Source organism: Bos indicus x Bos taurus, chromosome 13 (genome assembly GCF_003369695.1).
Source record: "Bos indicus x Bos taurus breed Angus x Brahman F1 hybrid chromosome 13, Bos_hybrid_MaternalHap_v2.0, whole genome shotgun sequence".
Lineage (NCBI taxonomy): Eukaryota > Metazoa > Chordata > Mammalia > Artiodactyla > Bovidae > Bos > Bos indicus x Bos taurus.
Genome location: NC_040088.1, coordinates 9,809,880 through 9,836,630, shown reverse-complemented (window position 1 = coordinate 9,836,630; position 26,751 = coordinate 9,809,880). Strand labels below are relative to the sequence as shown.

Sequence of the window (26,751 nt, the reverse complement as noted above, 5' to 3'; positions counted from 1 at the left end):
CCGTGGAAACCAAACTTTTTTTTTTTTTTTTTTTAAGAAAAAGAAAACAAAAAAAGAAATCCTACAAAGAACTGACCGCAGCACGCGTCTTCCACATCCCCTCCCCCGATCCCTCCCCGCAGTCCGACTTCTGGTCCAGGCGAGCCCAGCTCTAGCGCAACGCTGGGAGCCCGCCAGCGCCTCCCCCGCGACAGCCTAAGCCCAGGGGGACCCAGGTTCTGTCCGGGCCCGGCGCCCAGACGGCGCCCCTGGAGCGGGGGTAGAGGGCTGGGGCCGTCCGCGGGGCCGCTTTCCTTGCCCGGGTCCGGGCCACCCGCGGCCCTCACTTCTGGGTGGCCAGCTGGTTCTCCAGATCCTCCAGGCGTGCGGTCAGCTGGGCCAGTGGGAGGTTAAGGAAGCCTCCGGGGCTCTCAGGGGTCCCTTCGTCTCCCCTCCAGCCCGCACCCGCGGACCCAAAGGATATGCTTCTGCGACAGACTCTCTAGCGCCCCCAGCGTGCGGCCCTGGAACTCCACGAGGCTTTCGCATTCGCAGGGGCTCCGAAGCTCTGTCCCCGCGCCGATGCCCTCCTCTGCCAGAGGGGCACAGACAGTCGGGGGAGTGAGAAGCTGTAGGAGGACCAGCCGGCCCTGGCCGAGGCCGCCCGATATTCCTCCACCCCGCCTGCGGCTGAGTGCGCCGGTTTGAGATTCAGACAGACCTGGGATGAGTCCCAGCTCGATAGCTGTGAGATACTGGAAAACCCATTCAAACTTTCTAAGCCGTGGATTCATTGTCTATAAAAACGGATACAATGAGAAAACCTATTCGTTGGGCGGTGCTGAAGACTCTATGATTTTCATGTATGTCTTATGTGGGTACCCATCTCAGAAGGTTTCTCAAACCCTGGTGCTCATTGGACTCACTAGGAGATCTTGTTAAAATATAGATTCTTGGACTACCCTGGTGGTACAGTGCCCGATGCAGGGGACACGGGTCCAATCCCTGGTCCAGGAAGATTCCACATGCCTCAGAGCAACTAAGCCTGTGAACCACCACTAACTCGAGTCTCTGCAACAACTACTGAAGCCCGTGCACCTAGAGCCAGCAAATTCCAACTATTGAGACCACGTGCTGCAAGAACTACTGAAACCTGAGCGCCTTAGAGCCTGTGCTCTGCAAGAGAAACCACTGCAATGAGAAGTCTGGGCAACTGGAGAGTAGCCTCTGCTTTCCACAACTAGAGAAAGACTGGATGCAGGAAAAAACAAAACAAAACCACAGCACAGCCGAAAAACAAAATATAGATAGATAAAGAGATATAGATAGATAGATGATAGATAGATAGATTCTTATTCTTAACGGGGAAGGAACAGAGATGCTGTATTTCTAGTAAGCTCCCAAGCGGTACTGATGCTGTTGGTCCATGGACCACACTTGGAGTTGCAAGAGTCGACAGAAATACGGTCCAAATGAAACTGAATGTGGTGATGGGCATATGTTGCTAGTGGCTAGTTTATTGGAGGGTGAAACGTTAGAACTGATACAAGTAAACACTGGATTTCAATGGTTCCCTAGGTCCATGAATCAAGGTAAATTGGAAGTGGCCAAACAGGAGATGGCAAGAGTGAACATCAACATCTTAGGGATCATTTGTTCTCAAGTGTGGTCCCTGGACCAGCAGCAGCAGCATCACCTAGGGAGTTATTAGAAATGCAAATGATCTGATTCTACTCCAGACCTGCTGCATCAGAAACTCTGGGGTTGGAGACAACAATTTGTCTTCTAACAAACCCTCCAGGTGCATCTGATGCACACCAGTGTTTAAGAACCACTGATTCCAGTCTATTTCCTCACACATTTCAACAACTCTGAAATCAAAATACGTGCCTTACAGTTAAATCCGGCATCTTTATTTTTTTTTTAGCAGTATAGAAAATAATAGTGATTCTTACAATGGATGGTATCTTAGATTCACTAAATTCTGTAAATGTGTGCCATTTTGAATACCACAGCACAATGCCTGGCACTTGGCTTTCAATACAGAGTTGCTATGATTTAAAAATTATATCTTAGTCTTGTATGTACCCTCAGCAAACTGCTGTATGTTGCGTCATCAGTGGTATTGATAACAGCCCCAGAATGGCTCCTAACTTTGCAGGCGGGGAAACCAAGGTCCGGAGAGAGAGGAGGATCTACCCAAGGTCATCCTTCATCGGTTGGTGAAGATACTCAATCACAGAGGCCAGATTTCGGTTAGAATTCTAGAACTAGAGGCAACCTGGGGCAGCCAACACCCTGCCCTATCACAGAAGAGGAAAGGTAAGGGAGAGGTGGGGGTTAAGTGACTTGTCCAAAGTCACACTTCATGGGACATAAGAGTTAGGGACTTCCCTGGTGGTCCAGTGGCTAAGGCTCCGTGCTCCCAATGCAGGGGACCTGGGTTTGATCCCTGGTCAGTGAATAGATCCCACATGCCACAACTAAGAGTTCCCATGCTGCAGTTAAAGATCCTGCGTGCCGCAACTAAGACCCAGCACAGCCAAATAAATAAATTAGTAAAAGGACAGGAAGGGCCCTGAAGGAGAAGTTAATCCAGTGTCTCCATAATATCCTCGCTAATTATTAGAATTAGCCTGGAGAGAGGAAGAGGAAGAAAGGTGTGTGTGTAGGTGTGTGTGTATATATATATGTATATGCATATACATACATATATATGTATATATACATATATACAGAGATATTTTAAACATAGATTGTCCAGGCCCAGCATAGCCCTACTGAACCTGGCTCTAGAGTGGGGCCTGATTATCTGAAAGAAAAGTCACATTGTAGGCCTGGGTTACAGTCTAAAGACTCTATGGTAAAAAAAAGTCACCCCCTGAGAAATTCCCTATATTACCTATAAAGGTACTTGTACACAAAATTCAAGCCCATCCTCCCTCCACAAATAGAGTTGGTCCCCTTTTCCTTAGCTGAGCACCATATGAAGCAGATGGATTGAATTTATGGGATATATACATTTAATATGCCTCCCAGATGGTGCTAGTGGTAAAGAATCCGCCTGCCGATGCAAGAGACAGCAAGAGATGTGGGTTCCATCCCTGGGCCGGGAAGATCCCCTGGAGGAGGAAATGGCAACCTACTCGAGTATTCTTGCCTGGAGAATCGCATGGACATAAGAGCCTGGCAGGTTATAGTCCATAGGGTTACAAAGAGTCGGACAAGATTGAGCGACTAAGCACACGTATATTTAATACACATCTTTGTGTACTTGAAACACGCCCAGTCCTGCCCCTTTTCCAGGTCTTTCCCTGCCCCTTCCCAGGTGAAGCTGAATTCCAGCAAGATAAACGGACTTATGATGTGGCTCCCCTTACCAATGCTGAATTGGGCGTGCCTTTGAAAAAAAATCCACTCCCCAAATTATTCTGAATTCCCGCCAATTTGGGCAACAGATCACTTAGAATTGTGCTTCTTAAACTTAGTACTAATTCCCTGAGGGTCTTGTCAAAGTGCAGCATTGTATTCAGTAGGTCTTGAGAGCGCTGAAAACGCTGCCGTTTTAACAAATAGCCAGGTGACAGCCCTGCCGACGGTCCAGGGACCACACTTTGAGTAAGGAGGCTCTGACCAGCGAGCCCATCCCACTGTTGTCACTCAGCGAAGGGGGCGCGAGCGAATAGGACCGGGAGGTCTCGGAGGATGCGCGGCAAGAGAAGGGGCGGGGTCCCGAGACGGCTGCGCTCACCAGGGCAGATGCTGCCTTTGAGGTTCTCCAGCAGGTGCGTCATGGTGCTGAAGTCCGGGGAGTAGGACACGTGCAGCTCGGCTGGCTCCGAGGCGATCTCTCGCAGTTCTTCCTCCACGGCCTTGCCCACGCCCACGGCGTACATGACGATGCCTGCGGGGTGGGGGGAACAGAGGGGGCGCCCTGGGCTTAAGGAAATCTGCCTCCCCGCGTCCAACTCAGCTTCAGTCAGCCCGGCCCTCGCCAAGCCCACCTTCCTCCTTGGCGCGCGCCGCCCACACGGAGATGTTATCCTGGGAGCGGCCGTCGGTGAAGACCAAGCCCACGCGGGGCACGTTGAGCGCCCGGGGCCGCGCTCCCTGCGCCTCGGAGAAGCTGTGCTCCACCATGTGGCGCAGGGCCAGCCCGGTCATGGTGCCGCGCTCCATGTACTCCACGGCCAGGACCGCCTGCTTCACCTCGGCCGCGGTGCCGTAGCGGCCCAGCGGGAACTCGGTGCGCACGCGGCTGGAGAACTGCACCAGCCCCACGCGCGTGCCCTCGGGGGACACGTCCAGGAAGTCCACGATCTGGTTCACGAAGCGTTTCACCAGCTCGAAGTTCTGCGGGCGGACGCTCTTGGAGCCATCAACGAGCAGAACTAGGTCCACGTGGCCTTCCCGGCACCCTATACCTCACCGGAGGAGAAAAGCTGGGAGTGAGGGCGGGCAGCAGCCATTTGCTCATTCATTCATTCATTCGCAAACGTTTATTATATAACAGATGCTATGTGTGAACTCCTTCCTATGCCAGGCACTGTGCTAAAATAAGAAAAACTAATCATCACATCATCATCATTGGCATCCTCATCATCTTTGCCATTTACTAAGTGCTTAGCATGGGGCTTCCCTAGTGGCTCAGTGGTAAAGAATGTGCCTCCAATGCAGGAGCCGCAAGACTCGGATTTGATCCCTGGGTGGAGAAGATCCCCTGGAGGAGGGCATGGCAACCCACTCCAGTATTCTTGTCTGGAAATCCCACTCCAATATTCTTGCTGGGAAATCCCATGGACAGAGGAGGCTGGTGGGCTACAGTCCACGGGGTCACAAAGAGTGGGCCACGACTGAAGCGACTTAGCAAGCAAGTGCTTAGCACAGGCCAGGCAACCTGCTAAAGGCATCTTTTTCATCATCATCATCACAGTAGCTACTGTTTACGATCATCTACTATGTTAACCAACAGAATTCTGAGCACTTTGCCTCCCCTTTTCTCAGCCAGTGACCTTGCTAGGCCCCAAGGGAGGTTCGACAATAAATGAAACATAATCCTGATCCATAAAGAAACAGGGATGAAGCACAGGGGTCACATATGCCATTAGTGACCATCAAGGGAAGTGTTTGAATAGAGGGGCATGCAGGGAGCAAGGTAGGATTCTTCCTGGAGTTGGTGAGGAAGGCTGCATGGAGGTGGTGACAAGTGATTTGGTCTTCAGGGATGAGTAGGAGTTCTCCAAGGCAGGAAGGGACATTCTAGATGGTGGAGGCAATGTGTGTAGAGGCATGGAATCCAGGAGCCCTCAACACGTTTGGGAATGGGCGGGCCAGTACGGATCAAATATTTAAGTCTGGCAGGAGACAGGATGATGGGGTTGGCTGAAGCAATATTTTAATGACCTAAGGCAGTGGTTTCAAAAATTTGACCACAACTCACAGTAAAATAATAATAACGCATTATGATGCAGTTATGTGCCATACCATGCCATGCTTCAGTTGTGTCTGACTCTTTTAGACCCTATCGACTGTAGCCCGCCAGGCTTCTCTGTCCACGGGGATTCTCCAGGCAAGAATACTGGAGTGGGTTGCCATTCCCTTCCCCAGGGGATCTTCTCGACCCAGGGATTGAACCTGTGTTTCTTACATCCTCTGCACTGGCAGGCGTGTTATCACTAGCGACACCTGATAAGCCCATGACGCCCTTATACTCACGTACAATTAAAACTGAGTTTCATGAAACAATACTTATTCTTTCTACATACATGTAGTAAACTCTATTTTCTCTCTTTTTTAAAAAGAATTCTGACTTATAACCCATTAACTTGATTTTGTTATCCACTATGGTTACACCCACCACTTGTGTAATCTACTATGGTTACACCCACCATTTGAAAAACTCAGGGGTAAGGCATTTGATCTTTATTTTGTAAGCACTGGTGAGCCACAGAAGGCTTTCGAGTAAGGGAGAAATGTGATCAAATAGTGTTTTTGAAATTAACTTTGGCAGCAGGGTAGAAGAAGGCAAAGAGGTAGAGGCAGGGCATGGCAGAGCCTCCAACTCCACCACCACCAACACACACGCATTTACACCACACTCAGGGGTCACAACAAGGAAAGAGTTAAGGATGCTCAGAATGGGGCAGGGGGGCAGACGCAGGCAGAATTAGCCCCCTTCCACCCATAACTCACGGCTGCAGCTCTTGCCGTCTGCCTGGAGCTGCCGCCCCTCAGGACACACGCAGCGGTAGGAGAAGCCCTCACTCACACACTGGAACTCACATCCATGGTCCACACCATTGCAAAGATCCCGGGCTGAAAGGAGAGACAAGTCAGGATGAGTCAGGGTGGACTCCACCAGCTGAGATCCCTCGCCGCTCTGCACAAATGGAGAAGACCCCGCCTCACCCTGACAGCTCCTCCCGTCGGGCAGCAAGTCATAGCCCTCTCTGCAGCGGCACTGTGGCCCACCATAAATGCTAACACAGTCGTGCTGGCAGCTGTGGTTCCCGAAGCTGCAGTGGTCAATGGCTGGTGGGAAGGAAGAGGCAAAGAAAGACATACATCGGTTCTGATTGGAGTCATCAGAGACCTCAGCATAGGATACCAGCTGGGGGGCTGGCTCATCCCTGCAGCTCCTCTGTTCCTGCTGGAGTACAAAGCCAGCTTGGCACCGACAGAAATAGGAGCCAGGCATGCTGACGCACTGATGCTCACAGCCATGGTCCCCTTCAGTGCAGAGGTCGAGGGCTGAGGAAATGGTGAGGTCAGCCTGGGCCCGGGTGCTGCACTTCTCAGCCCTGACAGCACAACTGCCTGGGAGCTTTTTACAAACACCTATGCCTGGGACTTACCTGGTTTCCCAGTGGTTAGGACTCCACACTCCCAATGCAGGGGGCATGGGTTCAATCCCTGGTTGAGGATTTAAGATCCCACACGACGTGGGGCATGGCCAAAAAACACAAATAAATAAAAATACTTAGGCCTGGACCCCAACCCCCAAAGATCCTGACTCAGTTAGTCTGGGGTAGTACCCAGGCATCTGTGATTCTCCAAGTAGAGGCCTCCTTCCTACTGAGCCAAGCAGCCCTCCCAGCTCAAGCCCCAGCATGCCCACTACTAAGCCAGGAATAAGAATGGGACTCCACAGCTGTAAGAAACAGGGCTTCTGCCCTCAAGATGCTCATTAATTCACAGGGGAGGACCAGGCTTTGCCATTTAACCTGTCTGAGCCTCCATTTCCCCCTCTGCAAAATGGGAATACAGTCAATGGAAGAGGGCATGTGCATGCTAAGTCACTCTGTTTCCAACTCTTTGCAACTCTATGGACTTTAACCCGTCAGATTCCTCTGTTCATGGGATTCTCCAGGCCAGAATACTGGAGTGGGTTGTCATGCCCTCCTCCAGGGGATCTTCACAACCCAGGGATCGAACCCACATCTCTTACATCTCCTGCACTGGCAGGCAGATTCTTTACCACTAGCACCACCCGGGAAGCCCTAACAGAAGAGAACAATTGCTATTTACACCCACCTTCTAAGGAGGGTGAACTACTGCACTGCTGAGCATCTTGATGATTTCAACGTATAGATATGGCCTAGAGCTGAACTGAGGAATAAGGACTAGAGAAAGATGGGCTGCTCTGTATAAAAGTGTGAGAATGTGGGGTTCCTAGAAAAGAGATGGTGAGTGGAGAGAGGGGAAAAAAGAGCAAGAGAGATGGTGTGGAGATGAGTAACATGGATTGATCCCTATATAAATTCCCTATAGTGTGGTGACTAAGCACTTTCAGAATCGAGGATGCCTAATATTCATTTATAAATAAAGGATGTTTCATTTTCTGTGTGTATGTTTGACTTCACTTAGATGTAAATCACATCTCTGTCCACCCCCATTATTTAGTAAAATAGACATATGCACAACTTACACATACACACATGCCCTTGTGTGCACAAGTGTGTAAACCAGTGAAGAGGCTGACTTACATGCATAGCAGGCATGGACTGAGAAATTGAGAGAGGACCTATAAATCAAATGAATTCAGTAGAAGCTCAGAGCGAGAGGGGACCACAGAATGTAAGCACTTAGAATTCCCAGAGATCTTGAGGAAGATTTTGAATGTTCACAGGTCTTCAAATAGTGTTTCAAGCCAGCCTTTTCTAAGCCCCCAAAACAAGAAGATCCCAGCTGACATCTCGATTACTGTAAACACAGAACTTCTTTTTTCCAAAATGTTGTGAGGTTGAGAGATGATATATGTAACAGTCTTAGTTCAATATCTGATGCTCACTTGGCATTCAGTAAATGGTTCAATTCAGTTCAGTTGCTCAGTCATGTCCGACTCTTTGCGACCCCTTGAACAGCAGCACACCAGGCTTCCCTGTCATTACCAACTCCCAGAGCTTGCTCAAACTCATGTCCATTGAGTTGGTGATGCCATCCAACCATCTCATCCTCTGTCATCCCCTTCTCCTCCTGCCTTCAATCTTTCCCAGCATCAGGGTCTTTTCAAATGAGTCAGTTCTTCAAATCAAGTAGCCAAAGTATTGGAGTTTCAGCATCAGTCCTTCCAACAAATATTCAGGACTGATTTCCTTTAGGAGTGACTGGTTGGATTTCCTTGCTGTCCAAGGGACTCTCGAGAGTCTTCTCCAGCACCCCAGTTCAAAAGCATTAATTCTTCGGCACTCAGCTTTCTTTATGGTTCAACTCTCACATCCATACATGACTACTGGGATAACCATAGCTTTGACTAAGTGGACCTTTGTTGGCAAAGTAATGTCTCTGCTTTTTAATATGCTGTCTAGGTTTGTCATAGGTTTTCTTCCAAGGAGCAAACATCTTTTAATTTCATGGCTGTAGTCACCATCTGCAGTGATTTTGGAGCCCAGGGAAAATAAAGTATATCACTAATCCATTCCAGTAAATGGTAGCTGCCATTATGATCACAGGACTGAACACACATATATTCCGTACATGGAGCGGGGGAATTCCAATTGCATAAGCCAGGTACTGTGTGTCATCACTTTTCAGAAGGCAAAAATGAAGAACCAGGCTTTGAGAGATTGCAGGTGCAGAGAGATGAGGCAAGAGCAGCCCAGGTGAGCAGCTGGGAAAGAATTGAGATGCAGAAGCAGAAACGAGCAGCGTGGGTGGGGAATATAGGGGATGTATGTATGGAAATTCCAACAGTGTCTAAATAACAAAAACAGTAAAGATATGCCTCTGAAAAGGCTTGGGAGGTGTTTTGGAGCCAACCAAGAGATGTGCCTGCAAGAGGGAGGAGAGAAGATTGCAGAAAGTCCACTTAACCGTGGGGTCAAGACTTCTAGCCCTTGTCCCACCAAGGACTTGTGTGACCCCAAGCGATACTTTTTCTTTCCTAGACCTGAAAAGTAAGGGAGCTGGACTTTGACTTCCAAAGGCCCTGCCAGATTCACTCGACTGATATTGGGTCAACAGGAAGCTGCAGAAGGTTCAGGAGCAGGGAAAGTGCAGGATGGGGGTAGTTCTCACCCATACAGCTCTTGTTATCTGCTGCTAGCTGGTAGCCAGGGTTGCAGGCACAGTGGAAGGTGCCCCGGGTGCTGACACACTGGTGCTGGCAGCCGTGTCCCCCCTGAGCACACAGGTCCTTTCCTGAGGACACACAAGAGTAGAATCATCAGGGAACAGAGGGGGAGAACACTCCAGCAAGAGAGAGCTGGATGGGGTCAGAGGCAGGCCCCGTGCTCCAGGATGTCTTTAGATGAAATATGACTCGTTTGAGAGGGGCCCATCCAGGGGAGGGCTTAGGGAAAATATATGGCCTGAGTAGCCCCTGTGAGTAGGCTCTGAAAACCTGGGCACCTAGCCAGATGGGTCAGGGGGATAAGGAAGGACTCCGGGGAGTTAAGTAGAGGAAGTCGAGAAATCAAGTGAAATTGAAAGTCGCGTCCAACTCTTTGCGACCGCATGGACTGGGTCCATGGAATTCTCCAGGCCAGAATACCGGAGTGGGTAGCCTTTCCCTTCTCCAGGGGATCTTCCCAACTCAGGGATCAAACCCAGGTCTCCCGCATTGCAGGCGGATTCTTTACCACCTGAGCTACAAGGAAAGCAGCAAACGACAATGACAAGAACACATCTGGCAGCATTGTGGGAGGAGCCAGAACAAGAGTTGTTGGGTCCTGTCCAGGTGGACGGGGCTTGGCTCCTCTAGGAAGGCGATGGGGCTCAGTCGTTAGGGGTGGTGCTTCTTGCGTAAAGGGGCGGTTTTGGAGTTAGACAAACCCGTGGAAACCACCATGGTTCTTCAAGGTGGGTGGGCACGATAAACGTCGCTCCTTGTTGCTGGGAAGCCGTAAGCAAAACTGGGCAGAGCTGGAATTTGACACAGCCCGCAGTGGGCCACTGACTCGTTGGAAAAGACCCTGATGATGGGAAAGATTGAAAGGCCGGAGGAGAAGGGGACGACAAAGGATGAGATGGTTGGATGGCATCACCGACTCGATGGACATGGGTTTGAGTAAACTCCGGGAGTTGGTGATGAACGGGGAGACCTGGCGTGTTGCAGTCCATGGGGTCGCAAAGAATCAGACACAACTGAGTGACTGAACAGAACCGCAGTTGCCAGGGCAACGCCGGGGCCTGATGGGCGGGGCTAAACGTGATGGGCGGAGCCACCGAGAGGGGTCAGGATTTCACTGCGGTGGGAACAGGAATCCGAGCGGCGGAGAGTTGGGGACTCTGTCCAGCGCTCCCCTCACTCACTACACAGCCGGCCCTGGAACTGCCGGCCGAACTCCTGGATAAGGTCGAAGGACTCGACGAGGAAGACGTGCTCGTTCAGCGGGGGGGACGCCATGGCGCGCAGGGAGCCCACGTCGGCGCGCTGCACCCCCACGGCGTAGATCTCGATGCCGCGGGCGCGCGCCTGAGCGGCCACTTCTGCCACGCGATCCTGGGGCCGCCCGTCGGTCACAATGACGGCCACGCGAGGCACGTGCGCCTCCGGCGGGCGCGCGCCCTCGGCCACACTGAAGGCCACATTCATGGCGTACTGGATCGCCAGCCCGGTCATGGTGCCCTGCGCCAGCGGCACTACAGCGCGGATGGCGCGTTCCATATCCTCGCGGCGCGAGAAGGCTCGGAGCGGGAAGACGCTCTGCACTTGACTCGAATACTGGATCACGCCGACGCGAGTGGCGTTGGGCCCCACGTCCAAGCTGCGGAGAAGGCCCACCAGGAACTGCCGCATAGTCTCGAACTCGAAGGGGCGCACGCTGCGCGAGCTGTCAATCACAAACACCAAATCCAGGGGCCCAGAACTGCACCTGGGACCTGCGAAGAGATCAGGAAAGGCTCTCTTAGGTTAGCAAAGCCTCGAGTCCCGGGAGAACCCTCAGGGAAACCCAGAGCGGAACATGCTCTCCCGGCGTAACTGCGCCCAGCTCAGAATTAACCTTGCAAATGCAGATTAGATCCATCCACTCGCCCAGCATTTGCTGAGGGCCTGGGGAAGGAGACTGCACAGGATCTCTATCCTACAGCTCTGAGAGCTACTCTGAGGAGGTATTATCCATTCGGAGGGTGGACAAAGGGATGTAGCAAACTCAAATGCCTCTAGGAGCCAGGCAGGCCACGTAAATAAAGGAGGGAATGTATTGGGGTTAAGACGGTGGACATCCAGAGAGCCCATATGGTTCCTGAAGTGGGCAGCCCAACCAAATGTTGCCTTCCAGCCCTGAGGATCCCATGTTAGCAGATCTTTAGTCTTTTCATGAGAAGCCCCAAATCGTTTTTTTTTTTTTAATGGGAAATCGCCTACTTTTTTTTTTTTCAATTAACTTTTAAAAATGAAATGCCAACTGGGCAGTTCTGCATGAGCCCAACTTATCTGCCTCCAAGCCACATCATACAGACTGGGGAAATTGAGGCCCACAGAAGCGAAGCTGTGATCTTGAACCCAACCCCTTAGAGTTCCAAAGCTCTTCCTTTTCTCTCCCTGGTGTGCAGTTGGCTGCAGATCGAGAACCCGCTTTTGTTCCCTTCCCCGCCTGCTGGTGAGGATGGGCCCTGGCTCACCTGCCAACTGCAGTTGGGTTTCCCAAGGCTGGAGAAGGAGCAGCAACAGGGGCAGCAGCGAATATAGAAGCCCCCTCATGGCACTCAGCCAACAGAGAACGGAGGTGTCGGAGCCTGAAGAGGAAAGAAAATTATCAGAGCAATAGTGTTTACAGAGCTGTTATTCTAGGTGATGGGCATTTGGAGGGGGAGGAGGGTCATGGGTTTATTTTACTAATCTCTCTAGTTTCGTGCATGGTGAAAATTTTCATTATAAAAAAAATTCATCACAGTGAGTTTGCTGCAAACACAGGGAATTCTGCTTTTCAGAACTGTAGAATAGTAAATAAATAGAAAGTAGATTTAAAAATATACAAAAATTTAAAAGGAAAGGCCTTTCCTCAGTGCCAGGCACGATGATAAATGCTTTTCATGCACTGTGGCATTTATTGAGTCCTCTCAACAATTCTGAGTCCAAGGCTGTTGCTGTCCCCAGAGTATAGATCAGGAAAGAGGCTCAGAAACTTCACTGCGTGTACCCAAAGTCGCGTGGCAAGAAAGTGACTCCTCCAGGATATAATCCTACGCCTATGGGGTTCCAAGGAGCAGCCGCGTGACTCTTTGCAGAGGGAAGCCATTCCCCAGCTCGCCCCCTCCCCTTTGCACACAAGGCAGCTCTGTGTGGCTGTGCTCCCACCCACCACCACCCCACCCCTCGACTCAAACAGGCAGGGCCCCAATGCAGGCCTGCTGTCGCCTTGGCCGAAACCCACCACGCGGATAAACTTGTGACTTGGTACCGCCCCTTCCCGCCTGCTCTCAGGAAAGGTCTCCAGGGGGCGCCCTCTTGAGTCTAGCTGTGTTGGCTAGGTGGCCGTGGGAAGCCCACATCTGCCCAGCAGGTGCTCCTGCCCAAAGCAAACAGGGAGCCAGGAGCCCCAGGGCCTTGGAGATAAGGGTGGGGTAGAATATATCCAGCCTAGAGCAGAGGAGCAGAAGTGCGCACGGTGGGCTCCGGGGACAGTGGCATTGGACGCCCCCGGACTCGGCCATGGACCCCGTGGGGGCAGGTGAGCGCTCACTCTCTCTTGGCCCTTGGCGACGCCCGTTGAGAATCACGAAGGACTCCCATTGTATAGATGCGAAAAGTGAGGCCCAAGAAGGTGGCCCGCCGAGCTGCAAAGGAACCTAGGACTCCTGGCTCCCGTTCTTCCTTCAGAGCGACCTGGCAAGCTGGTCCTTAGGCGTCACCTCTTTTTCTTCCAGTCCCTCCCTGGGGTCCCTACTCCACCCCAATCCCCTCGCCCCTTGCTGAAGCTGTGCTAGCCATTTTTATGTTTCTGTTTCTTGGCAGAGGGGGCCAGCTGCCCCTAATCCAACCGCAGCCCCGCCCCCTCCCCAATTCCGTGAATGATTCTATTCTGAGAAAGGCCGGGTGCCTGTCGCTCCCTCTAGGCTCCCTCCCCGTTGCGGATCCTCACCTCCTTTGCCTTTCAGCGTCGGTAGAGGAACAAATACCCCTCTGGCAGAACCTGTCGTGGGAGGGTGACTAAGCCAGACGTGCCAGCCGCTCCTGGAGGTGGGCGGGTGTGGAATGCCTCCTCCAGCGTGGGCCACAGCCCAGCCGGGGAGCACCCCTGGGGAGCACGAGGGTACAGGCACAAGGCACCTTGGCCCCCTCCCATCTGTTCCTGTCTGCAGAAGCTCCTGGGCCCCTAAATCTTAAGTTTCCCCTCCTCCTGCTCTTGGCCTGATCCAACATCTCGCTTGGCACCCCACCTCCACCCAATCCTAGAAAGTCAAAATAGGGCTTGCGTCCAAGTTCATCACCCTTCCAAGTCCTCATTCTAGAGAGGAAGGAGCCAGGACCAGAGAGGGTAATGTCTTGCCCAGGTCACACAGCAGCGTGGCAAGGTGACAGGACTGACTCCAGAACCCGGAGCTCCTTGAGGGGGTTAATCCTTGCTTTAAGAAATGCCCTTAGGATGGAGAAAGTGGATTCTCGAGGGAGGAGAGGTTTGTGAATAATTCAAGAGTTGGCTGAAGAACAAACACTTCGAGGACGTTCCGGGGAACGGGTTGAGGCAGGGCGGGGGTTGGGGGGTGGGGTGCCGGGGGTTCCTAGAGGGAGGAGATTGGGGATAAGGTCCCCCTTCTCCGTTTTGGCGGCCGTGCTCTTGGGGACTCTATTTGGAGAGGGCCCTGCAGAGGTGGGGAAGGGCACTGCAGGTCAGACGGGGCACCGTAGGCGGTGCAGCCGCGGCTAAATACGGGCGCCTGGTCTGGCTGGCTGCCTGCTCCCCGCAGACCCCTCGGCACCCCCGGGCCCTTTGACTCACCTGAGCCTGCCGGACAGCTCAGAGGCGCGGCCGCAGAGCGGAGCCGACGGGCGGAGCCTCCCTGGCAGTTGGACCAGGTACCGGCGCGGGCAGTGTGCCCGAGGTGGGGACAGCCAGGCAGCTGGAGCGGGTGGAGGCGGCGGCCGCATTTAACCCGGGGGCCGGAGGGTGGGGAGGGGGAACGCGGGCCGCGACCCCTCCCACTTGCAGGGAGCGACCCCCCCTCCCTCTGAGGGCTGGGGCGGGGCCAGCGCGACGCCCCCTGCTCCCGCCATCCCTGAAGCCACAGACGCGAGCTGCGGGGCGGGAATCGAGCTCCCGCGGGAGGCTGGGCGGCTACGCTCTCCGCAGCCGGAATGCGTTGGAAGCCTCCGAGGCCCTTCCCCGGGGAGAGCCCCAAGGGGCGGAGCGGGGCCTGGCTCGGCCGCCGGCTGCTTGGCCCCGCTTCCGAGGGCGCGGCCGGGCTCTTGACCCCGCCGCCCCTTTCAGGGGTGGAGAGAGGCCCCGGACTCTGGTTCTGGTCCTGCAAGGAGGGATAAGGGGTTCAGAAGGGCAGCCTGAGGCTTCATGGCTCTCCCCAGGCCCCACCTGGTGGTGCCTCGGATCCTGCCCTCACGGACGCCTTTCCACGTTCTCTGCAATTACTGAGGTCCTGGGCCCAGCCATCCTCGCCCATCAAAACACCCTGGCGGAGAAGACCCCAGGCCCCTAGGCCCTGACTGGCCCCCTCCACAGCCGATGAAGGCCTTGTGTTCAGGGGGAAGGAAAGCTGAGACAGCAATAGACGCCTACTCTTGGGACATAGGGGGTTGGGAGTGTTGCTTTAACCCGAAAAATACGAAAATATTCCAAGATCCTGGGCACACAGTTTGGGATGCCCGTCCATTTTTTTCAGGCATCTGCTGACCGGCCAGAGAGCACTCTTCTGGTCCGGGGTCCAGCAACCACTCTCCCCTCCTCTCTCTCCTCGCCCCCACCCCCAAACCGCATCAGGACTGCCCCGGGGTGGGTCCCCTAAGGGTGCTGGGAAGCCATGCGCCCTTACAAACTCAGCCTCCGCCTCAAGGCCGGCACAAGTGAGGGCTTTATGCCGCTGGGGCCTCACCCCAGGGCTCCAGGCTGCAGTGGGCGTGGAGCCAGACCTGCGGAGTGGCGCCTGGGTGGTCCCGGTGGTCGCCACGAAGACCTCACTGAGCACCATACCACCCAAATATTTAGCCCACAGCTTACACTCAAGTCGCCTCTCTTGTCTAAGGCTTCTTCTCTGCCGAGGGGGCAGAACTAGGAGGGTTCCTTCCTCCCATTCATTTACTCAATCTGCCCACTTGGGTCTCTAAGCTCCCTGCTGCGGGTGCCCGGCCCGCCCCCACCCAGTCCCAGGTCGTCTTCGGAGCCCAGTGCGGTCCTGAGGGAAGGCGTGCGCCGCTGCCTGCAGCAGCAGTGCGAGCAGACGGTTTGGATCCTGCACGCCAAGGTGGCCCAGAAATCATACGGAAATGAGAAGAGGTAGGTCCTTCGGTGGCCCTCCAAGGTCCCAGGGCCCGCCTTTAGCCCTGTGGTCCCCTCCCTGTTTCGCTTCCCAGGCGGTGCAGGTGGTAAAGAGTCCACCTGTTAAGGCAGGAGACACAAGAGACATGGGTTCGACCCCTGGGTCGGGAAGATCCCCTGGAGAAGGAAATGGCAGCTCACTCCAGTATTTTTTTTTGCCTGGAAAGTTCCATGGACAAAGGAGCCTACAGTCTATGGGATCGCAAAGAGTCAGACATGACTGAGCACGCATATGCACGCTCACCACACACAGAACCCGGAGAGGACGCAGGGCTCTGCTCGCAGCCAATCAGCGGCCTTTTTCCCTCAGTCACGATGATCCCCGACTTTGACCTGTAGCAGAACCACCCTGTGAATCTACAGTCCCCATTCACTCATTCACCCATTCATTCATTCCACAACTGCCTACTGAGTGCTTATCATGTGTCAGGCTCTCTGGCACTGCTGGGCACCCAGCACACAGTTGGACAAGACAGATACGATGACTGCCCTTGTGGCATCTTTGCTCTAGTGTGAGAGAGACAGACAATAAACACCTCACAAATCAGTGAAGAAGATGCTCCCAGATGAGGATGAGAGCTAGAAGGGAAACAGAATAGGCAAGGTGATAGAAACTGAGGGGCAGGGGTGTATTTAGCTAGCAAGGTCAAGGTGGTAGGAAGGCCTTTTGAGGAGATGACATCTGAACTAAGACTTGAATGTGAAAATGGAGCCAGACATGAGGAAATCTGGGGGGAGCATATTTTAATTAGAAGCAATGAAAAAGGCAAAGACCTTGACTCACTTGGTACTAACTTGGCCTGTTCGAGGCCAAAAGAAGTCAGAGTGGCTGGAATTAGAGAAGGAGAGGGGTCATCATAGGAAGTGAAGTTGGAGAAGTAAGCAGGGGCCAGATCATGTAAGTACTTTGAATTTAAACCACTGGAGGATTTTAAGATAAGCAACATACCCTAAAAACAGGAAAAAAAAAATTAAAAAAAGCAACCCCCCATTTGGCTGTTGTGTGAAAAACAGGTCGAAGGAGGGTAGGAGTGGAAGCAGAGAGACCAATGGGAGGCTGATACAGTGGTCCAGGCAAACTGATGGCAGCTGGGACAAAGATGGAGGTGGTCAGAAGTCAATGGATTCTGAATATGTTTTAAGGTGGTGGATAGGACTTTCTGATGGATTGAGTGAAGAATGTGAAAAAAAGAAAAGAAAGATTCGGGTATTAATGGGGTTCACAGTCGCGGAGAAACTTGGAGAGATGGAGGAGGAATCAAGGATTCCGTTGGCTTTCTGCTATCTTTGAGACGCCTCAAAGGCAGGACACTAAAGTGGAGATGGATATACGAGTCTGGCGCTTACATGTCTCCGCAGGTTCTTCTGCCCGCCGCCCTGTGTCTACCTCGCAGGTCCGGGCTGGAGGGTGAAGCCAGTACCGGGCCAAGGTGAGGGCGGACTCCAGGGCGGCCGGGCGGCTCAGTTTATAAGTGGACCAGCCACTCTGCAGGGCCCGGGAGCGGGGCGGTTCTCAGGCGCAGTCTCGCCGCGCCCTCTGGCGGTGAGAACTAAGGTTGCCTGGCTGACACCTGAGTGCTTCCAGAGCCGGCTCCCATCCCTTTGCAGCCCACCAAGCAGGGCAGACTGGGCCCCTGGTCTGCGGTTACATGGGACTAGACGGCGCGTCCGGCAGCGCCGCCGAGACGCAGAAGTTGAATTTCGAAGAGCAGCCCGACTCCAGGGTGAGAGCGCATGGCAGGAGGGGGGCGGTGGGGGTGGGTGGGCTGCGATTCCTTCTCCCATCCTCACCTCTCCCTTGGAGGGGACCGGAGAGGGGAGGGGGCTCCTTCACTCCCCCTGCAGGAGCCAAAAGATAGGTGGGGATGCGGAGAGACCAGGTTTCTGCCTTGAGGCTGAGTCCAAGAGCTTGGACCTGTCATGTTACGTCCGACGGGGCGGGCGTCAGATAACTGGGGGAGGTGGGCTCATCCCGGGACTTAGGGCTGCGATGAGACGACCCTGTCCTCGCGAACCCGGTAGGAATTCAGTTGCGCCAAGACTCTGTACATCTCGGACGCAGACAAGAGGAAGCACTTCCGACTGGTGTTGCGGCTCATGCTCCGAGGCGGCCGGGAGCTGGGCACCTTCCACAGCCGCCTCATCAAGGTCATCTCCAAGCCCTCGCAGAAGAAACAGTCGCTGAAAAACACCGACCGTGAGCGGGGGCGGGGCCTGGCCGCGGGGCGGCCTTGGGGAGGTGCCCCGGGTCTGCAAGCTGCTTGATTTGGGAAGGGGGAGGGGGAGAGGCCTGGGAGTCTGAGCCGAAAGCGGGGCCGGGTCTGGATGAATGGGTGTGGCTTAGGTACCCAATTTGAGGTTGGGGGTCCCCAAAATAGCTGGCATGTGCTGAACCGAAGACAAAATATAATAAAAAGGCAGAGGAAATTCAGTTAAAAATATTTATTCAGTGCCTGATGTGCATTGCAAGTGTCTGTTCTGGAGGAACAGCCTAGCCTAACAGGGGAGAGACACACATAGCTGATCAAAGAGACAGTTGGAGATAAGCCCTGGATGCCAAGTGATAAACCCCGGGGCTAATGGGTTTAAAAATACAGGGGGGAAAAGCCTGAATGACAATAACACCATCACCCTCCCTGGAAAATGGAAGGGAGAAGCTGGGGAAAGGGGGCCTTTCTTGGCAGGCATGTACATTCATCACCCTGTTTGATGCTCATCCTTGTAAGGTGAGTGGTAGGTGAGGAAAAATGAGACGCGGAACATCCATCCATTCGTTTAAGAAATGTTCCGGCCTTGGACTTCCCTGGCAGTCCAGTGGTTAAGACTCTGTGGTTCCACTGTAGGGGACTCAGGCTTGATCCCTGGTTGGTGAACCCTAAGATCCTGTATGCCACTCAGTGGGACCAGAAAAAAGGAAAAGAAAAAAAGAAATATTGGGGCCCATCACCTTCCAAATGACTTGCTTAGGTTTGCCCACCTAGAAAAGTGGTCCAGCCAGCATTTGAACTTGAGTTGATGTGACTCAAGCCCACTCCCACCCCGCACCTTGTTTGCTTTCTGTTAAAAACGTTGAAGGATGTCTCAGATTCAGGCAGTGCGCTGGCTGGCCGCTGGTGTGAGGACAGGGCCAGGGAATGCTTAGTGGGTATAGTGAGATGGTTTTAAGTGCAGATTCTGGAGCGAGGTGGCCTGGGTTTGAATCCTGGCTCTGCCGCTGGCTAGCTGTGTGGTCTTGAGGGAGTTGTTCTCTTGAGTAAAGATAATATTATCTACTGCAGAAGGCTGTTGAGAAGCAAAAGAGCTAACTCAAGTTCAGCATTTAAAACAGTATCTGAAAAACAATGAACGTTAGCTATCATCATTATGATAATGGATGGGAACTTGGGTGAAATATACATTGAGCACCCACAGTATGCCTGGCACTGTGGGGGAAGAGTGGATGATGGCCCAGTGCTTTCTCCCCGGGTGCTCAAAATCCAATCAGAAAGCAGAATAGTGGCTCTGAATTTGTGCTAAAGGATGAAAGAGATCAATATTAAACCATAGAAATATACTGCTATTTCACACCACATGCCTTTTGCTTATACAGTCTCCTGAGCAACTCCTACCTACCTCGTCCTCCCCAGCTAAGAGTATAACCTCCTCCAGGCAGCCTTCTGGAACCCAGCCAGCCCTTACTACATCCTACTGAAAGTTTCTATTTATTCCCAGTCCCCACTCTGAGACTGTGAACTCCTCCAGAGCAAAACTAGATCTAATTCACCCTTTGGTGCCTGGCACACAGCATAGGGCATTTAGTAACTACTTGTTTTTCCTGCCCAGACAGCGAAAAGGACCAGACAGAGGTACAGAAGCAGGATTATAGCAGGTGCTGGATAAATAGCCATGAGACAATGAATTCCCAGGCTAGTGTGTCTGGGAATTTGAGCCAGATTGGCTCAGGGGACAGAGGGTGGGAACTTCACTGGCAATTCCAAGGGGCCAAGCCAGGCCCGGGCACTGACTCCACCTCCCCTCACAGTGTGCATATCCTCGGGCTCGAAGGTCTCCCTCTTCAACCGCCTGCGCTCCCAGACGGTCTCCACGCGCTACCTCTCCGTGGAGGACGGGGACTTTGTGGCCAGTGCACGCCAGTGGGCTGCCTTCACTCTCCACCTGGGTAATCCCACAAGCAGGCCCGGGGCTGGGCACTTCACATGCATTCACTTATTTCATCTTCACCACAACTCATCCAGGGAAGTAAATGTTGCCCCATGGAACCAAGGCTTACAGACACCAAAAGACTTGTCAAAAGTCCTAGTGAGTCAGTAACTGAACCCAGCTACTCTGACTCCGGCATCCAACCCCTTTCCCCAGCTCAGCCCCTGCCCCCAGAGCACAGGCATTCTAAGGATGGGCCACAGAGGGTTTCTCCAGGCTGAGAAATTTCAGCCTGAGCCACCTCTCTGTGTGCTAACCCTGCCCATAAGACCCTTATGTGACACGAGGCGGAGCCAGAGGCAGAAGGATTTGGGACAGAAGCTTAGAACCCCTGAAGCCCTCCTGCCTTCTGTTTATTTCTCAGCTGATGAACAGTGTTCCCAGGGGGACTTCCCGCCTCGAGAGGGCTACGTCCGCTACGGCTCCCTGGTGCAGCTCGTCTGCACGGTCACGGGCATCACCCTACCTCCAATGGTATGGGAAGGGAGGGCATGGCTGGACGGGTCACCCCAGATCCGTCCACAAGGGAAGGGCTGAGGGTGAGCACCCAAAGCATGATGACCCCTATCCTCATTGGAGACACTCAGCGTTTGTGGGAGCTGTCATGGTGAGGGGGCGGATATGCCAGCAATATTCCAGCATTCTGCATGGCTATTGGGGTAGCAGAGAGCTGGCTGGGAGGGCAGCCTGTGGGCACCCAGGCACCCTGCTGCCACACCTCCCCCACACTTCTGCCATAGATCATCCGCAAAGTAGCCAAACAGTGTGCCCTCCTCGACGTGGATGAGCCCATCTCGCAACTCCACAAGTGTGCATTCCAGTTTCCTGGTGGTCCTCCAGGAGGAGGCGGCACCTACTTATGTCTCGCTACAGAGAAGGTGGTGCAGTTTCAGGTGAGAAGCAGAGACTCTCAGCACCAAGCATCCCAGAAAATCAGAACCGCAAAGAACAGTAGGATGTAAGATCACCATTATCAGCACCATCGTGGTTGCTACTCACTGAGCAACACTGCCTCCTATGGAATGTTAGACATGAAAGCTATCAGGATAGAATCAGAGAATGTAGTAAAAAATAGTAATAGTAGCATTGAGCAATGCTCCTTCCCAAAGGCCATTAATGTCAGAATGTTGTGATATAAAATTGTAGGGGGATTCCCTGGTGGTCCAGTGGTTATGACTCTGCACGTCCACCGCAGGGGGCTGGGGTTCCATCCCTGGTCTGAGAACTAAGATCCCACAAGCCCAGAGGCACAGGGCCAAGAAAAAAAAAAATTGTAGAATGCAAATAAAAATCAGTAATAAATAGTACTTTTGGCTGGTGGCTCAGAGGTTAAAGCATCTGCCTGCAATGCGGGAGACCTGGGTTCAATGCCTGGATCGGTAAGATCCCCTGGAGAAGGAAATGGCAACCCACTCCAGTATTCTTGCCTGGAGAATCCCATGGACGGAGGAGCCTGATGGGCTACAGTCCACACGGGGTCGCAAAGAGTCGGACACGACTGAGCGACTTAACTAACTTTTGAGTATTACTGAGCAAAGATGAATTATGGACTGTTAAGACATAAGATTGTCAAATATGAAAAACTGCTATTATTATTAAGCAATACAAAGAACATTATCATGGAATGTTGAGATAAAATCATAATACGTAGAAAATCACATTATTATTGAGCAGTGTTGCTGCTGCTGCTGCTAAGTCGCTTCAGTCGTGTCCGACTCTGTGCGACCCCATAGATGGCAGCCCATCAGGCTCCCTGTCCCTGGGATTCTCCAGGCAAGAATACTGGAGTGGGTAGCCACTTCCTCCTCCAATGCATGAAAGTGAAAGTGAAGTCGCTCAGCACCCCATGGACTGCAGCCTAGCCTACCAGGCTCCTCCATCCATGGGATTTTCCAGGCAAGAGTACTGGAGTGGGTTGCCATTGCCTTCTCCATTATTGAGCAATAATCCTTCCAAAAGCATTTTAAAGTGTTGGAATGTTTAGGGCACAGGATTGCACAATGTTTTTCTTTTCTTTTTTCTTTTTTTAATGGAATTCTAGAATTCTAAGAACATAGATCTTTAGCAACCAGCTAGTCCAGCGAGCTGAGGAAACTCTAAATAGAGAAATTAAAGGTTTGGTCCGAGCTCGCAGGGCAGGTAAACCGCAGAGCCCAGGACTGGAACGTTAGGAATGCGGAAGCCCCGGCATTGCGCCGGCTGGCTGCGCTGAAGGCCGCCCCTGGCCGCAGCTTCTTCTCCATCCCCTGGGGTCTCCCCTCAGGCCTCCCCCTGCCCCAACGAGGCCAACAGAGCGCTGCTCAACGACAACTCTTGCTGGACCATCATCGGCACCGAGTCGGTGGAATTCTCCTTCAGCACCAGCCTGGCGTGCACCCGGGAGCCGGTCACTCCCGTGCCGCTCATCAGCACCCTCGAGGTGAATCCGGGCGCTGCGGGGCGCTGGCGGGCGTGGATCCTGACTGCTCTGGGCGGGGCGGGAGTGCAGGTGAGGGAGGGTTGCGAGCTCTCAGCTTCACCCCCCCCCCGCCCCCCGCTTCTCCCACACCCCTTGGTCTCACCCTCCCCCAGCTGAGTGGCGGGGGCGACGTGGCCACCCTGGAGCTCCACGGTGAGAACTTCCACGCGGGGCTCAAGGTGTGGTTCGGGGACGTGGAAGCGGAAACCATGTACAGGTATGGGGGTGGGGGGTTTCCCTGTCTCCCAGAGAACGGAGCTGGTGGGGAGTTGGGTGCACGCCATCAGCATCGCTGCTGCCCCGATCTCGATGCCCCACCCCCAGGAGCCCGCGGTCCCTGGTGTGTGTGGTACCCGACGTAGCCGTCTTCGGCAGCGACTGGCGCTGGCTGCGCACACCCATCACAGTGCCCGTGAGCCTCGTGCGCACCGACGGCCTTTTCTACCCCAGCGCCTTCTCTTTCACCTACACGCCCGAGTACAGCGCGCGGCCGGGGGCCCCGGGCGCCCTGGCGGCGCCCGCCGCTGACGCCGACGCGCTCCTGGAGAGCATCCATCACGAGTTCACGCGCACCAACTTCCACCTCTTCATCCAGACGTAGGAGGAGCGGCCTGGACGCTGAGACCTGGCCGGGGGAGGGTTTTCTGGGTCCTGAGCCCTGCCTTCCGCCTCGGTGCTGCGCAAGTGAAAGCTGAAGACCGACTTGCAGAAAGCTCTCGCCCTAGAAACCTGGCCCTGCGGGTCTTTCACCGGTTACTCCCTCGTCTTTTCCTTCTAGGAAGACCCCGCCTGAGTGATGCTCCCTTTGTATCCGGTCAGGAGTGTGGTTTTCTCTATCATTGTCTTTTTCACTCTGACATTCTCTCTCCCGAAGTAACTATAGTTTTTTTGTTTTTTGTTTTTGGCCATGTCACGTGGCCTGTGGGATCTTAATTCCCAGATCAGGAGTGGAACCCGTCCCACATGCGGTGAAGTGCAGTCTTAGTCCCTGGACCACCAGGGAGTTTCCTGTAGATCTCTCTTCTTTGTGCATCCCTGTCCCTGCATCTTTGTTTCTCTCCATCTCTCTGGGTCTGGCATACAGTTTCACACATTGTAAAAAGCCTAGAGCAGTGACCCTCCAGGCAGCTGTATTTCCTGAAGGAAGAAACGGGTGATATTTCACACACATGGGGCATGGGCTCACGCTTGCCCCGATGGCCCCAAAGCACCAGGTCCTGCCTGGAACATTGGGTCCCACTCCAAGCACCAAGTCCCTTCTGGAGCATGGGGAACCTGTCCTGGAGTGCTGGCTTCCACCCTGCAGTACAAAGCTCAGTCCTTTCCTTAGTCTTTTTCTGGCTGGAGCCAGGCACAGTACCCATTCAGATGTTTGCCCTCTGGTCCACAACTTTGGTGGCTGGGTAGGTCCCTGGTGTAGTGGTCAGGTCTTGCCATCTTAATTGTCTACCCAGGCATTTCTTTCGCAGGCCTGGTAAGATGCAATCAGTCCTAAGGGTCGGAGATTGCTCTGCTGTGTTAGCATCAACTCCCAGCCAGGGCAGGGAGTGTGGTACTCCCTGTATCTGTATGACCCACCTCCTCCCAGAGGGAGGTGGCCCAGTATGCTTCCCCCCACATACACACAGAGTAGAGGACAACATGTGTGGTGGAGCAGATAGCTCACTTGTGATACTTCCTGGAGGAGCAATGGGGTTCAGAGGTAGCCAGCATCCCTGAGCCCCTGTCCCTGCTCTGGGGACCACCTGCTGCCTCTGGGCAGGCCCAGGGGCAACCACAAGACCCAAAACAAAACTTTCCCAGGACAACTCTAGGCAGAACTCATGGGATCTGCTGGGCAATAATCAAGAAAGAATAGCTTCTTTGGATGGAGCCTAGGGATAAAATTGCAATTTATCACTGCCCAGACTCTCCACCCTCTGCCAAATGTGTGCCCCACAGAGAGGAACCTGTGTCATGGAGGGTCCTGACTTGGGCTGTGGAAACCATGACACAGATATTGTAGGTGCCAACTACTTGTACCAGCCCCTGGGGGTGCCGAAAGGGGAGAACTGGTCTGAAATTTGGGTCAAGGGCTCTCACCCTTCTGAGCCTTTCTTTATGCTCTAAGTTCATTTCCTGAGATGCTTTCCCCAGAACATGGAAACCTCCGTGAAAAAGAAGAAGCTGATATTTCCCAAGGGGGCAAAATGGGCTTTGCTTTTAGAGTCCTCAAACTCTTGGCTAAGTTCCGTTCTCTGCCATCAGCAGACTGAAACCCACAATGATGGGAAAGAGAAGCTTGTTCAGTCTGCCATGGCCCCTGGGAGTGGATCCTGGCTGAGGAACCCAGGGAATAAATGGATGGAAAATGTCCTCCACGTGAGTGCCCGTCCCAGGAGAGTTTGAGCTCACTGCCCTGTGAGATTGAAGCAGGAAGCCACTTGTAAAAATGCTAAAAGGTCTCTCGGGGAGTTGGGGCTCAAGGGCCTTTCCAGTTCTGCCCTCAAGAACTTCCTCCACCACTCCACCAGGCAGGAGTCCCGGAAGCCAAGGACCTAGCTTGGCCTGAAAGCCCAGTCATGCAGCTCTATTTTTTGCACTTTCTGCAGGACACTCCCAGACCCTTGGTCCCACCTACGAAAGTCTGTGCCCTCAGAGCTTTAACCCTGGCCTGTCTTCTGAGTTTCAGCTGCTGGACTGTCCTGGGAGGTCTTTTCTCCCCCAAGCCTGAATCTGTCTAACATCAAACTACCCTCCCTCTCCCTTTTCCTTGCTAGAAGAGGCTTCCTCCTCCACTCCACTACTGCTCTGTTCTCCAAACTCATCTCAGACAGCGCCTTCAAGATTTCCCTAATTCGGGACTTCCCTGGTGGTCCAGTGGGTAAGAATCCATCTGCCAATGCAGAGAACAGGGGTTTGATCCGTGGTCCAGGAAGATCCCACATGCCACAGGGCAACTAAACCTGTATGCCACAACTACTGAGCCTGGGTTCTAGAGCCATTGCTCCGCAACAAGAGAAGCCACCTCAGTGAGAAGCCCGCACACCGCAACTAGCGAAAGCCAGCGTGCAGCAGCAATGAAGACCCAGCACAGCCAAAAAAAAAAAAAAAATCCCTAATTAGACTTAATATGGTGATCGTTTGACACTGTATTCAAATATTGCATCATTATGTTGTACACAGAAACTAATATAATGTTATATGTAAAAAAAAAAAAAAAAAAAAGTCCCCAAGGCAAGACTACATAATTGGCAGGCCCAGGGCAAAATGAAAATATATAACCCCTTGTTCAAAAATTATACAGACTTTCAAGACAGAGATAGCGGAGCATGAAATCAAGGCAGGGCCCTGCCAAGCACAGGGTCTTGTGTGCCTGTCAAGGTCACAAGCCCACGAAGCTGGCTCCGGCCCCAGGCTTTCCATCTTGTTTTCCCATAGAATCCCACTAGAGCCATGTACTGCCCACCTTGGATTAAAGGGCTTTATGTACACGTCAGTTGTCCGCTCTAGACTGTGAGCTTCATGTGGGAAAGAGCTTATCCTGGTGTGGCCTAGGAGGTACATTGCAACGCTTGAACACTGAATAAGTGCTCAATGAATAAGAGCATGGGATTGTATTGAAAGGGAAAGGGAAGTCGCTCAGTTGTGTCCTACTCTTCACGACCCCATGGACTGCAGCCTACCAGGCTCCTCCGTCCATGGGATTTTCCAGGCAAGAGTACTGGAGTGGGATGCCATCGCCTTCTCCGATTGGGATTGTATTGGCAGCTATTAAATTTGGATTTTGCAAGTGCAGTGTGAAACCAGCAGGTGGCACTGCTGTCCTCCCAAGCATTGAGTCTTTATTCATAGTTAAACAGTTCGTGTCCTTAAAGATAATCTTCACTTTTTCATGTTCTCAGGATCAGAACAAAGTTGAGAGTCATTGCTGTCCTCCATATTTCATCCTCATTTTACAGATGGGGAAACCGAGGCTCTGAGAGAGAAGACCCAGGAAACAGAGCAGGTTGATGGCAGCATCTGATTTGAATCCTATACTTTTGATGCAAAGTCTGGGGCTCTGAGATTCTTTTAATTTTCTACTTCATAGTCTTTAACACTCTTAATTCCTTGCTATGTGTAGGTAGCATATGTGTATGTTACAAAGGGCGGGATTGGGGGTAGGGAGTGGATGGGGTACATAGTGTATTCTTGCTGTGA

The 26,751-nt window shown here is 53.0% G+C and overlaps 2 protein-coding genes across 3 annotated transcripts; one reads left to right on the top strand and one right to left on the bottom strand.

Moving 5' to 3' along the window:
* On the bottom strand, positions 1–14,752 carry MATN4 (matrilin 4). Of its 2 annotated transcripts, none has more exons than XM_027558459.1 (10): positions 14,364–14,752; positions 12,046–12,159; positions 10,732–11,301; positions 9,496–9,618; positions 6,388–6,510; positions 6,172–6,294; positions 3,984–4,397; positions 3,731–3,883; positions 464–571; positions 1–381 (listed from the first exon to the last, which is right to left on the bottom strand). In XM_027558459.1, the coding sequence occupies exons 2-10, from the start codon at positions 12,122–12,124 to the stop codon at positions 323–325; spliced, it is 1,752 nt and encodes a 583-aa protein (XP_027414260.1). In that variant the 5' UTR covers positions 12,125–12,159; positions 14,364–14,752; the 3' UTR covers positions 1–322. The 2 variants fall into 2 exon arrangements, with proteins under 2 accessions (XP_027414260.1, XP_027414261.1); XM_027558460.1 differs by lacking the exon at positions 14,364–14,752 and adding an exon at positions 13,506–13,586 and having other exon boundaries at positions 21–381.
* On the top strand, positions 13,076–25,480 carry RBPJL (recombination signal binding protein for immunoglobulin kappa J region like). The gene is made up of 12 exons (XM_027558211.1): positions 13,076–13,094; positions 14,332–14,440; positions 15,744–15,869; positions 17,271–17,341; positions 17,520–17,635; positions 17,934–18,108; positions 19,933–20,070; positions 20,476–20,585; positions 20,852–21,004; positions 22,375–22,530; positions 22,683–22,786; positions 22,894–25,480. Exons 1-12 carry the CDS (start codon positions 13,076–13,078, stop codon positions 23,168–23,170), a joined length of 1,554 nt encoding a protein of 517 aa, XP_027414012.1. The 3' UTR covers positions 23,171–25,480.
* Positions 25,481–26,751: the final 1,271 nt, after the last annotated feature.